The sequence below is a fragment of the Pan paniscus genome, chromosome 11 (genome assembly GCF_029289425.2).
Source record: "Pan paniscus chromosome 11, NHGRI_mPanPan1-v2.0_pri, whole genome shotgun sequence".
Lineage (NCBI taxonomy): Eukaryota > Metazoa > Chordata > Mammalia > Primates > Hominidae > Pan > Pan paniscus.
Genome location: NC_073260.2, coordinates 76,585,464 through 76,598,637, shown reverse-complemented (window position 1 = coordinate 76,598,637; position 13,174 = coordinate 76,585,464). Strand labels below are relative to the sequence as shown.

Genomic DNA, 13,174 nt, shown 5'->3' with positions numbered 1-13,174 from the left:
ATGCCTGTAATCCCAGCACTTTGGGAGGCTGAGGTGGGTGGATCACTTGAAGTCAGGAGTTCAAGATCAGCCTGTCCAACATGTTGAAACCCCATCTGTACTAAAAACACAAAAATTAGCCAGGGGTGGTGGCGGGTGCCTGTAATCCCAGCTACTCGGGAGGCTGAGGCAGGAGAATTGCTTGAACTCGGTGGGGCGGAGGTTGCATTGAGCTGAGATCGCGCTGTTGTGCTCCAGCCTGGGAGACAGAGTGAAACTCTGTCTTTTTTTAAAAAAAAAATCTTAACAGGTAGGAAAACTAACCAGGTAGTGACCACCGAACTTGAAGTGCTTCTGGGCCACTCAGGTGCAGTCTGCTCCAAATTCAAGTTCTACTGTTGGGTTTCCAAAGAGGCTGAGCTCTCTGCTTCTTTCAAGCCAGATTCTCCAAATTCCCCTCACCTGGCTAAACAGACAATATGTCTTCCTCTCCTGGTGAGGTCTCCCGGTGACCTGAGAGGTCATATCTATATCTACTCCCCATTTTTCATGTAGAAGCTTGCTTTCCTCTTTGATATCTCACTAGGTTCCACTTTTTCTCTCTACTAAAAGAGCCAAAGGCTGGGTTTATCCATGGCAACGTGTATCAGTCAGGATCTGTGCAGTAGGTCATGCTGCACTAACAACTGCCCCTGAAGTTGAGCTTACTTAACTTTGTGGATGATAACTTTTGAGTTGATTTCTCACTCATGCCACATATCCAGCATGGCAAGTGAGGGCATATCTGTGTTCATTGTAGTCCCTTAGGAGCTCTGGGTGATGGAGGCGCCATCTTGTCTCATGCTTCCAAAATCACCACAGCAGATGAAAATGAGTGTGGTGCATTACTCACTGACTCTTTATAAGTTTCTTTCTTTCTTTCCTTCCTTCCTTTTTCTTTTTCCCTTCCTTTCCTTTGCTTCCCTTCCCTTCCCTTCCTCTCTCTCTCTCTCTCTCTCTCTCTCTCTCTCTTTCTTATACAGGGTCTCGTTCTGTTGCCCATGCTGGTGTGCAGTAGCTGTGTCTCACTGCAACCTCTGACTCCTGGGTTCAAGCAATACTCCTGCCTCAGCCTCCCGAGTAGCTGGGATGACAGGCATGCACCACCAAACACAGCTAATTTTTATATTTTTGGTAGAGACAGGGTTTCACCATGTTGGACATGCTGGTCTTAAACTCCTGGCCTCAGTTGATCCGCCTCCCTCGGCCTCCCAAAGTGCTGGGATTACAGGCGTGAGCCACTGCACTTGGCCGTAATGTTTATTTTCAAAAGAGACAAGTGATTTACGCTCACATTTCATTCACCCTAAAGTTCAATCCTACATTTTGTTTGTGAGAAGGAGAGATAGAAATGCATTTGTTACAGCCCTGATGATTGTCGCAGCACTAAAGCTCAGTAGTTAACCTGATTTTGACAGTGAAACTTAGCATAGCAGCAAAAGAGGCATGCCCACAAGAAGCAAGGATGCTGAGGGCCACCAGGGCCCAAGTTAGAATTACAGATTGGCCAAGTGTTGCCTGAGCATCTCCTCCTCTGAGAGGAGGCCCTGACCTGCTCTGTGTGTGCTCCCACTGTGACCTGCATGGGCTTCCGTCTTCCCACCCTAGTCTGCTTTCACTCTTATTTTGTCATAATTTTCTGTCTTGTTAGGTAGGTGGATTTTACATGCACCACAGATGTTTACTGAATGCGCCTATCCATAGAAGACACCTATTATTTGCAATAGAAGGCACTGCACTAGGTTCTGGGATATAAGAACAAATAAGACATTGTTTCTGCCCTCATGACATTTCCTGGCCTGCCATGAAGACAGAGAGGAAAACAGACATTTTACATTGAGAGAGTAGAGCTCAGCACAGCTGACCTATTTGGGAAAGCAAGAGCGTGGCGAGAGGAGGGGAGGACACGGGAGAGAGCTGTTCTGCACCACACTGGATAAACACTGTCCAGGTTCTCCATCCATCATTCTCGCCAGCCAAGAATAGGGCCGGTGACACGCAGCATGCCAGTGGTGGGATTAGAAGTCAGGGTTTAGAGGCTACTGATGTGTCCTGTTTTTGCAAACAAGAAATACTTATTAGACATCTGCTACAATAGTAAAGGCTAATTCTACTTACATATAAGTAACACTTTATAATTCAGGTACCCCTGGAAATCATGGCTCGTTTTACAAATGAGGACACTGAGGCAGGTAACTTGTTGGGGTCCTTAAAAGTCCCAACTACACTGTTTAGAACTCAGGGTCCTGATTCCTAGGCCAGCGCACTTTCCAGTAATCCATCCTGCCTGGACCTTGTTTGAGATCCTACCTGCCTGAAGGTCCTACAGTCTCCAGGAAGAGTTTACATTCACTTTCCTGACAGGTGTGGGGAAAAGTCACATCGATTCATTCACAGTCCTTGGTTAGGATGAGGCAGGTGGATGTGTAAGATCCTTCTTTTCTCTGGCTTGCTGTTGGATAATTATAAGGATGAACAACGCACAATAAAAGTGACTTTTCAGGAGGTACCATCTACACTTGAGATCCCAGCTACCAAGCAGATGCTTTGCTGACTCACAGCTGCTGGTGTAGCCAGCCCTGCTTGGTGATGTAACTGCTGTGGGATGCAGAAATATGGGAGGGGGAATAAGAGCCTGGGGTCCTGCTTCTCTTGCCAGGATTCACTTGTCTGCTACAACTTGCAGCCAAGGAAAGGATGCTGAGTCTCTGGGGCCAACACGTGGAAATGTTGTGGCTGCAGGCCAACCTTATCTTTTCCATTTTCTGAGGTTTGGAAAGATTTCTGGCTCATGCTAGCCTCTCATTGATTAAATGAGATAATGTATGTAGAGGCCTTGGCACATAGTACATAGCCAATAAATGGTAACCGCTGTAATAGTAATAATTACAGTAATAATGGCCTTAATTACTGTAGTAATAGAGCAATAATTATTTAATAATCATAGTAATAATAAATATGATAATATAATAATCAGTGGTGTGGGGAGAGTAGTGCATTGGGAGGGAGGCTCCCAGTGGGAAAGAGTTGTATCAGTGATGCAAGAAAATGAAAAGCAGACTGTGTGGGAATGCGCTGCACTTTCCCTACAATTTTGCTGGCAAGCTAAAACTGCTCTAAAAAGTAAAGTCAATTATTATTAATTTTTTTTTTTTTTTGAGACAGAGTCTCGCTCTGTCACCCAGGCTGGAGTGCCTTGGCACCATCTCGGCTCACTGCAACCTCCACCTTCTGGGTTCAAGCGATTCTCCTGCCTCAGCCTCCTGAGTAGCTGGGATTACAGGCACGCGCCGCCATGCCCAGCTAATTATTGTGTTTTTAGTAGAGATGGGGTTTCACCATGTTGGCCAGGCTGGTCTTGAACTTTTGACCTTGTGATCGGCCCGCCTCGGCCTCCCAAAGTGCTGGGATTACAGGCATGAACCACCGCAGCTGGCCAGTGATTTTTTTTTTTTTTTTTTAAATGAAAGAACAAAATCCCAGACTGATGATAAGTTGTTATTGTGTTTCACTTCTCTAAAGACAAGGCGCCTCCTTATTGCCTGTACCAGGTGGACCAGTTTCTACCACCCAAACCTTGGTGTGCCATTTTTAAATGGCCTCATTGGCTATGCAGATACTCAAATGAGTCATATGTTAATGAAGAAGTAAAGTTTGCTGGTAGGATGAAAGCTCCAGTGACTCTTTATTCACCACTGGGTGTTGTTGAATGCTGGCGAAACTGGCCCAGGACATGGCTGGGCACAGAAGCTGCAGGTCTTGGGCTGCTGGTGGCTCTCTCCACGGAGCTAAGCAGCCACCTCATCTCCACTCAGCATGGCTGCAGTGGGTGTCTTGGCTGTGAGCGGCCCCTGGGAGGGTGCCCACCACGCCCCATGCCTAGTGAGAGCTCTCCAAATCCACAGACCAGGGCAAGACTTGTACCGACATTGCCAATGGGTTGGCTTCCTTTCCTTTGCCTGATGCAAGGTTCTCTTTCCTTTGAGTAGGAAAATGCCCAGATAATCAGAGAAGTGGAAGTGGACAAGGTCTCCATGCTCTCCAGGGAGCAGGTGGAGGCCATCAAGCAGCTCTGGCAAGATCCAGGCATCCAGGAGTGTTACGACAGGAGGAGGGAGTACCAGCTGTCGGACTCTGCCAAATAGTGAGTACAGAGCCCAGCCTGGCTGCCCGCGGTGCTTTCAGGCAAGCTCGGCCACACTTCAAAGAAGTTTCTCGCTGAACGCTGCTGAAATGCGGTGCACAGTGGCAGCGCTACTTGCCTTCGCTTTCCCATATCCCTCCTGACCTCTTAGTGCCATCTCTCACCACCTCCTAAAGCCCTCGGTCACTCTGTGGATCGCAGACCTCTCTTCCTCCCCACCTGCTCTTGCTGTGTTCTAAGCCTGTCGTTTTCAATGAGAGACTCAATCAAATCTGAGGTCCCTTAAGTGGGACTGATCTCCTTAGGAGTGCTGAAATTATCTGATTTAAACAAGAAATACCCTTGCTTTTGGCTTCTACTTTCCTCCTCTCTATATCCCTCTGCCTTTCTGGTTTCCCCATCAGAAGACAGCAGGTCCAATGGCGCTAAAATCTAAAGTCAAGTTTAGAGCAGCGGGGCCGTGGACCCATCAGCTGCTGATCTGGTGCTGCCCTCTAGTGGCACAGATAGGAGGCTGCGCTCGCAGCACACACAGGAAGCTCAATCCTTTGTTTATTGGCTGCCTGCGAAGGCCTACACACTGTATTTTGGATCCATACAGCTCAACTTTTAATTCATTAATCCTTGAAGGTAAAAAGATTTCTATTTAGATGTCCCAGCATGCAAACTGTCCCATAGAGATGACAGATTTTCACTTTCTTAGGCATTTCCTGTTCACATCTGTAATCCCAGGGACTTGGGAGGCAGAGGTGGGAGGATCGCTTGAAACCAGGAATTTGAGACTAGCCTGGGCAGCAGAGCAAGACCTCGTCTCTGCAAAAATTACAAAAATTAGCTGGGCAGCTGCTCGGGAGGCTGAGGCGGGAGGATGTCTTGAGCCTAGGAGGTTGAGGTTGCAGTGAGCCATGATTACACTCCTGCAGTACAGCCTGAGTGACAGAGTGAGACTCTGTCTCAAAAAAAAAAAAAGAAAATGTAAATAAATAAATAAATAATAATATCCCGGGGCAGTGCCTCCTCAGTCTGGTCACCGGGTAAATAGTTTGATATGGGTCCTTCTTAAAGTGGCAATAACTCCTGCTTCTGCAGCTCAGCTCTTTCACACCTGTCCCGTATCGTCTTCCATCCTCTGGGAGCTCAGAAATCCCTTCCCCAGACGTACCTCCTTCCCTTTGGGTGCCACTGTCACCCTCTGAGCAGGCATTGAGCTGGACAAGGCATTGGGCAGGAAAGAAAGCCAGAAGTGTCACCTCCTGTGGTTTCAATGGGCTTCCTTTGGTGTTTATCCCGGGCTGAGAATTGAATGTCATTAATCCAGGTTGGCACAACCAATCTAAGTACAGGAATGTTTAGATGCAAAAAAGCATCAAGGCAGGAAAATACAGAAACCCCACTGAGGTGTCAGATCAGCATAGAGAGGTGGAAGAAAGGAAGAGTGCCACGGAGGAGGGCTTGCCTTTGACAACTCGAGGAGCCAGGAACAGGTATGACGTTCCTGAGCCATACCTGAGGTGGTCTGAGTTACCTGCCTCTGTGAAGGCCTGGGGATTGGCTAGGGCTCTTGATGTAGATCCATTTGGAAAAGACCCACCAGACCTGCTACAGAATTCAGTGTAACCCTGAAAACCATGGGGGCAAGGCCACTGACATGGACGAGGGGCGTGGCTAGGGTAGTGGTCAGAGCTGTCACAGAGAAAACAGCCTCTCCTAAACCCAGTCGCCCAACCTTCCAAACCAGCAGGACTCAAGGCACTTGCACGTTTTCTCCATCTGGGCCAGCGGTTTTCAACCCCTCAGCTAGAGATGTCTGCTGATTGGACAATGTGATGAGTGCTTGTGATGCGCCAGGCACTGTGGTAAGGGCTGCAGGTATTATACAACCAATGTTCTCTGCTCTCAGGGAATATACAGTCTGGTGGAGCAACTCAGGTGTAAATCAAATAATTACACATCAAAGTACAGCAAAAACAGTGATAAGCCCTGGGACTGCATCTGGGCAGGGAGGTGGGTTGTGGAAGGCTGTCCCAGAGCTTTGCTTCTGGAGCTGAAGGCATACGGTGAACAGGGTTTGCCTGTGACCTCTTGGTTAGCCCGCATGCGGACCTGCTCAGCCCCTGATGCGGTGCTGGGACAGGACAGGACCGACCTCAGCATGCAGCGGGCTCTGCATCTCCAACTCTTTTGTTAGCGAGGGCCTGAGTTACAGTTATTTTACCTAAAAGTGTCTTTTAGAAAGGCCTTAAAGTTTTTTTTTTTTTTAAAGGATTCTCTTATTTTACTACAGAAAAAAAAAATACGTTTTAAGCTCAGGGCTTCAATATATGGCCAAAAATAAGTTAAGGCAAGTTTTGGGTTATTTTAGGAGATGTAGTTTCCCAGTGTCTTCAACAGGAAAACTTGTTCTTGTTGCTGTTGTTTTGAATTTCTCCTCGGCCTGTTTTACGCCTGTGTATTTTCTTAGAAACTATTTAATTCATTGAGCAAAGCTTTAGAGAACAGCATCTCCATTATATAATGCTCTTGGACAAGGGTGAGTGGGAGGGAGAAGGGCCTCTGGAGGGAGGATGACAGATGGGGTGTTGGAGAGAGCCATTTCCAACCTCCTGGTCCTTCCAGCCCCACTGTCTCCCTCGCCGGTCAAATAGAAGCGATAGAGCTTAGAACCCAGGAGGAAGAGACGGAGTGCTCTGCAGATGTCCCAGAAGGCACATGAAAGTCCTTCTGACCCACATTGTCTTCAAAACAGTCGTAGGAAGGATGGAGAAGCCTGGCCTGGCACTGGCTCTCAGGAAAGTCATTGATGGAATTCGTGTGTCTGTGTGGGGCTCACTGTGAGTGGGGGGTGACTTCCTTTGAGTAGGATGGACATTTCCCCCTGCTCTAAAAGGAGAGTCAGTTCCTCGTTCTCTAATATACAGTTACCTGACTGACATCGACCGCATCGCCACACCATCATTTGTGCCTACCCAACAAGATGTGCTTCGCGTCCGAGTGCCCACCACCGGCATCATTGAGTATCCATTTGACTTGGAAAACATCATCTTTCGGTAATTCTGTCTCCCTGATGTACCATGAAGAATCTGCCCAGGCTTGGAAGTCCCCAGGTGGATTCTTAAACATGTTATTCCTAAGCAGGGATTATATCTCTTAGGACAGAGTGACCCTCTCTGCCAAGGGTATTTAGAATTGTGGTAGGTAGGTCTCAACCCTGGAATGGAGAGGAAGTCACCTTCCTGTTACCCTTGGAGAAGAAGGGTTTCCTTACTGGAAACTGGAATGATTCTTATGTGTAACACACACTCATACACACACACACACACACACACACACACACACAAATGTATACTTCTGTATCCCACAAATTGAATGTAGTGATTATCGATGTCTTTTCCTTAAAGATGAATAATATTTCCTTTCTCCTCTATTTCCTTCTCCAAGATTTATCCTTAGAAAATTAAGGATACAAAAAATGTGTATGAAAACTATGAAGAATAATATGTACAAACTAACAGCTGTGTAAAAATGTATGCATTTCCACTTACAAATATAGGAAATACTTTTGGGATGACTTAGTGAATCTTCACTGCATTTACTTATGGTAAAAAATGAATAATAATATAGGGCATATATGTAGCACTGCACATTTCAAAGCACTTTTATATCCACTATTTCCCTTGTTCCTCCTAACAATCACCACACACGATTTTCTAGTTGAGACAACACATCAGTCCTCCCACATCCGGGTCCTGTCTGATCCCCAGTTATAGCTCAGTGCTTCTCTATCCAGAATTGCTGTGTTTGGGAAGCCCTCAGGTCCAGCCCCTCAAACATGTCCCCCATCTATATTAGCATATCCCTGATTTTAATCGTAGCCCTCTGTGCCTGTGTGCCCATGAATTTCTCTAAACCTTTTCACAATTAACTGCTTTTTGCAATGTCCAAAACCTCTCAGACTCCCAAGGATTTTGTTTATTCGTTTTGTTTTAAAAAATACTTTTATTTCTTCTAAGTTTATCCTTCTTGGACTGCGATGAATAGGTTTTGCATTACTATCTAGAGGCTGGTGAATGGGTTTAACATCATCCACCAGTGAAATCTATTACTTTACAACTCAGAGCACCTCTCCCAGTGGGATATTTCTGGCTGAAAAATTCCGATCTTTGAAATTGAGGCTTTTATAGAATGGCTTCTTCAAGCTCAACCTTTTGACAATTGCAATGTCCTGTTTCAAGATCGGTTCCCTGCTGTGATAGCCAGCCATGAACATGTCATTGTGGGAGTGGCTGCACCTCCAGGACATGGTTCAAGAACAGTATTGAATTTTTCATCTTCCTTCCTGCACTTTTCCAGACAACAGTTCTGGGTGGTTGGCCTGTGGACCACCTAACCACAATGACCCAGTGCCTTCAGGGACTGGTGTGTGTGTGTGGTGGGGTGGTGATGTAGGGGTGGGTGGGGGTTACTTGGCAGCTGTATCTAGTCCATTATGTATTTTCTTTGGCTCACTTGGTGTTACTAAAAAACGTTTGAGCTAACACATTGGATACCTTGTTTCTCCTGAAAAGGCAGAGACTGTGGTCATGGCAAGCCTGCGTCTTGTTCTGCAGAGCTTGGCTGCAGGTACGCGGCAGGCTTCCCTGTAGACAGGGCCCCCGGCTGTTGTGCCATGTATGTTTTGTACTTTGGGGAGCCCACTTGGCTCATTCCCATAAACTGCCTGATTCTTGTAGCATTTGAGCTCATGATCCCTGGGCTAGGAGTTGCTGAATTTTTCCCAAAGACACAGGTAGAGGCTTTGGATTTCTGTACTGGACAGAGGACACTTGTAGGGTTTTATAGGGAACAAGAGGTGGCATCCAGGGAATGCAGAAAGGATTTACAGGTAAATTAGAGGAGCCACAAAAACAGAATAGGCTCGGGTCCTGAAGCCAGCCTGGGGGACCCGGAAGACAGCTGGCCGCTGCGTCCCTCTTGAGTCTGGTATCCAGGGACTCTACAGTGGTTGTCACAGAACCCGAGTGAACGTTTGCGTTTTCTGTCTGGACACTGGTTAGCTTCCTAACCGGCAGGCTCCCCGAGTCACCTCTGCATGTCTTCAGAAATGTCATTTACATTCTCTCCCTTCTTTGCTAGGAAACATCCAGTGGTCCCTCATTGCTTAAAGCAGCAGCATCAAACATTTTAAAACTTAGAACCTCTTTTCTCTCTTAGAAATTATTGAGGACTCCAAGAGCACTGGTTTCCATGCTATAATAATTCATGTCCTTTTTCCCTGAAGTGTCATGTATTCCAACCTTTGAAGGACCTGTGTTTCTACACAACAGGATGGTGGATGTTGGTGGCCAACGATCAGAAAGACGGAAGTGGATTCACTGCTTTGAGAGTGTCACCTCCATTATTTTCTTGGTTGCTCTGAGTGAATATGACCAGGTCCTGGCTGAGTGTGACAACGAGGTATGCTGGGCGGGAAGTTTGGGTAGCTGTGGAAGCCAGAGCCTATTCTGTGGTTTCTAAGAAGGCAACCAGGTCAGGAAATAGACCCTCGTCATTAGGTCAGTCTTGCTACTCAAAGTGTGACCTGTGGACCAGCAGCACAGGCATCACCTGCATGGCTTGTTAGAAATGCAGTCTTACTGAATCAACCCCGACCAACTACATCAGCATCTGCATTTTAACAAGACCCCAGGTAATTCAAATACATATGAAAGGCTGAGAATCACGGGCCTGGAACCTGGGTTCTAAACTTGAATGCACACTGGAGTTTGCTGAGGGACTTAACAAAAACCTGGTGCCTGAGTCCAACCCCAGAGATTCTGAATGAATTGGTGGTGAATGGGGCCTGAGTGGGGGGATTTTTAAAAAGCACCCCAGGTGAATCCACTGTGCTGCTAAGGTTGGAACCTATTCAAAAGCCTAGGTTCTCATCCTTGGTGGCACAGTGGAATCTCTTGGCGAGCTTTTTAAAAATGCCATCTCTTGGCTGGGCACGGTGGCTCACGCCTGTAATCCCAGCACTTTGGGAGGCCGAGGCAGGCGGATCACGAGGTCAGGAGATCGAGACCATCCTGGCTAACATGGTGAAACCCCGTCTCTACTAAAAAATACAAAAAATTAGCCGGGCGTGGTGGTGGGCGCCTGTAGTCCCAGCTATTCAGGAGGCTGAGGCAGGAGAATGGCGTGAACCCGGGAGGCGGAGCTTGCAGTGAGCCGAGATCGCACCACTGCACTCCAGCCTGGGCAACAGAGCGAGACTCCATCTCAAAAAAAAAAAAAAAAAGAAAAAATGCCATCTCTTGGACTGAACACTAAAAATTCATATTTACTGGGTTTAGGTTGAGGCTTCTTTTGAGAGCCCACCAGGGATTCTACTGCACAACCAATGCCGAGCAGCACTATCTCTAAAACACTTTACCTGGGCACAGGCTTCCTAACCTCCATAGGCCCACGGTGCTCCCAAATTAGATCCCTAGTGGAACTGGGGTGGGCAGTGGTGCTAGATGCTTGGAGCTGTTCTGGGGCTGTCTGGGATTGCATCTGCCTTCACGTCTCCTGGGAGGGACTCCCTCAGGGCAGCTGGGATGGATCCAGCCTGGTCAGGCATGCGTTGTCCCCTCACAGTGGCCATAGCACTGGCTGCTTCCAATTCCATCAGTGGGAGCTGCCCTGAGAGTGAAGAGGACCCTCACAGCCACTTCTCTGTCAGGTTGGGGACAGTATCGGTGGAACACTCATGTCCTCCTCGTCATCTTTTCCCCTGAACTTGCATTAAGACCTCTTGACCTTTTAAAAAATGTCTTTTGTTTCCAAGGTGTGAAAGTAAATCAATAAAGGACTCAGTCCAGGATTAGGCAATAACTGAACAAATTGTATCTTGTATTTCTTGAGAGCAGACTTTTCTCTGAGGAGCATAGCTTATATTACCTAATTAGTGGAGGATTAACCCATTTAATTGTGTCATTGTGCAAAGAACGGAAATGCTGGCTGTCGTCCAGCCCTCTCAGTTGGAGATTTTTTTTTTTTTTAAAGGCAAGACATTCAGTTATCAATATAAAAAAATAGCTGCAAATTTGTTTCAGGAATTATTTGTGACGTTCCTCAGGAAACTCAAACGATTAGTAAGGTGCACAAGGGACCAGTATCTCAGCCCAAAGTGCTTAGAAATTAAACATTTTCTCTTCTAAAAATCACAAAATATTTGGAGAAAAATTAAGTGGTTGCCACTCCAGACTTTCCCCTCCTGGTTGTAGATATGTATTATATCCACTCTGTATACTGTCTGGGAATTTTTCATATATTTTATTTCCTTGGAGATCATTATCATTCAGATCATAATAATTTTAAAGCTTTAATACATTCCAGATCGTAATTCCCCCAATGTGTACTGAGTGGCAGAACAAACCTGGGTGTCTGGAAGTTGTGGGGAAAGAGTGATTTATGGCATGTCCCTCTTGAGTGTGTGTGCTGAGCTTGGAAGTTTTTCACTCTGATCCCTTCCCTCCCTACAGGGAAGTTCTTGTTTCTTTCCTCTTAGAAATACTTGAGAAAGAGCAGAATGCTATCTAGAACAATTATTGTCACAGATAAGATTTGTTTGTGCCCTGTCTGTTCTCAGTAAATTAGGAGCATTTAATATCTTCTTGCCAATGTCTAACATTTAGAAATTATCACTGTCTTTCTACACAACCTTCCCCAGGTCCCACTATTACATGGGCTTGGGAAAGTTATTTGAATGTTCTAAACAAGGCCAGGCACGGTGGCTCATGCCTGTAATCCCAGCACTTTGGGAGGCCGAGGCGGGTGGATCGCGAGGTCAGGAGATTGAGACCATCCTGGCTAACACGGTGAAACCCCGTCTCTATTAAAAATACAAAAAATTAGCCAGGTGTGGTGGTATGCACCTGTGGTCCCAGCCACTCGGGAGGCTGAGGCAGGAGAATCACTTGAATGCAGGAGCTGGAGGTTGTAGTGAGCCGAGATCGCGCCACTGTACTCCAGCCTGGGCGACACAGAGACACTCCATCTCAGAAAGGAAAAAAAAAAAAAAAGTTCTGAACAGTATGCTCACCCATCAAACGGGCCACTGCTCTGCTTGTAAAGTGTGGCACAGGGTGGGTTCCCAGTAGCAGTGCCTCCTGTCTCTGCCAATGTCTAGCATTCCTAGGGCCAGTGGCCTTGCTGGAAGAGCCTTGTCACTTGACTGCTGAGGCCCAGTCTGGAAGCCCATAACCAACTGAGGTGGCCATGTCAGGTCTGAAGCTGGCACTTCCCCACTTAGTAATCCCAACGATCACATGACACAGGAAACTTGTGAAACGTGGGTAGGAACCTTCCTTTTCCAAGTTGCACCAAAGCCTTTCTTACTTCCTTCCATGTGAGTTTTGGGCTGGAGAAGAGCTGGGATGCTACAGGAGAGGGGACCCAGAAGGGGATGGTTAGTAAGAGGCTTGGGGAGGGGCAAACAGAAGCAGGAGGCCTGTAGCCTGGGGCCTCACATGCTCACCAGCTTCAGCAGACAGTGGCCCAGAGACTGCGGCGGGGCAAGGGAAGAGATGGATGGACTGGCAATGCGCCATGTTGTTTCCAAAATATTTCCTTTCTACTTCATCCCAAGTCCCTTGTTTTTCACTTAGAATCGCATGGAAGAGAGCAAAGCCTTATTTAAAACCATCATCACCTACCCCTGGTTTCTGAATTCATCTGTGATTTTATTCTTGAACAAGAAGGATCTTTTGGAAGAGAAAATCATGTACTCTCATCTAATTAGCTATTTCCCAGAATACACAGGTAAGTGTCTATCTTGTGGACAGTGTTTTCTGTGCTGATCTCGTCCACCTCCTGGGCATCAGTCCAGAGTTATCACGGCTCAAAGGGGCCTCCCTGGTCTGCCTGCAATAGCCTCTCCCCCTATTCCCACCTTCAAACAGAAGCTCTAGTTGCACCATTGTTGTGTTTTCACCACAGCACCTCCACATGTGCTTCCCTCAGTGCTTGGAATACCCTTACCAACTCCTT

The 13,174-nt window shown here is 46.8% G+C and overlaps 1 protein-coding gene across 1 annotated transcript in view; it reads left to right on the top strand.

Annotated features, from left to right (window-relative positions):
• GNA14 (G protein subunit alpha 14) overlaps positions 1–13,174 on the top strand; it is a 229,366-nt gene that overhangs the window by 213,941 nt on the left and 2,251 nt on the right. The window contains exons 3-6 of the mRNA XM_003811455.6: positions 4,008–4,162; positions 7,081–7,209; positions 9,487–9,616; positions 12,793–12,946. Coding sequence (XP_003811503.3) covers positions 4,008–4,162; positions 7,081–7,209; positions 9,487–9,616; positions 12,793–12,946 — 568 coding nt within the window. The remainder of the gene's footprint in view (positions 1–4,007; positions 4,163–7,080; positions 7,210–9,486; positions 9,617–12,792; positions 12,947–13,174) is intronic.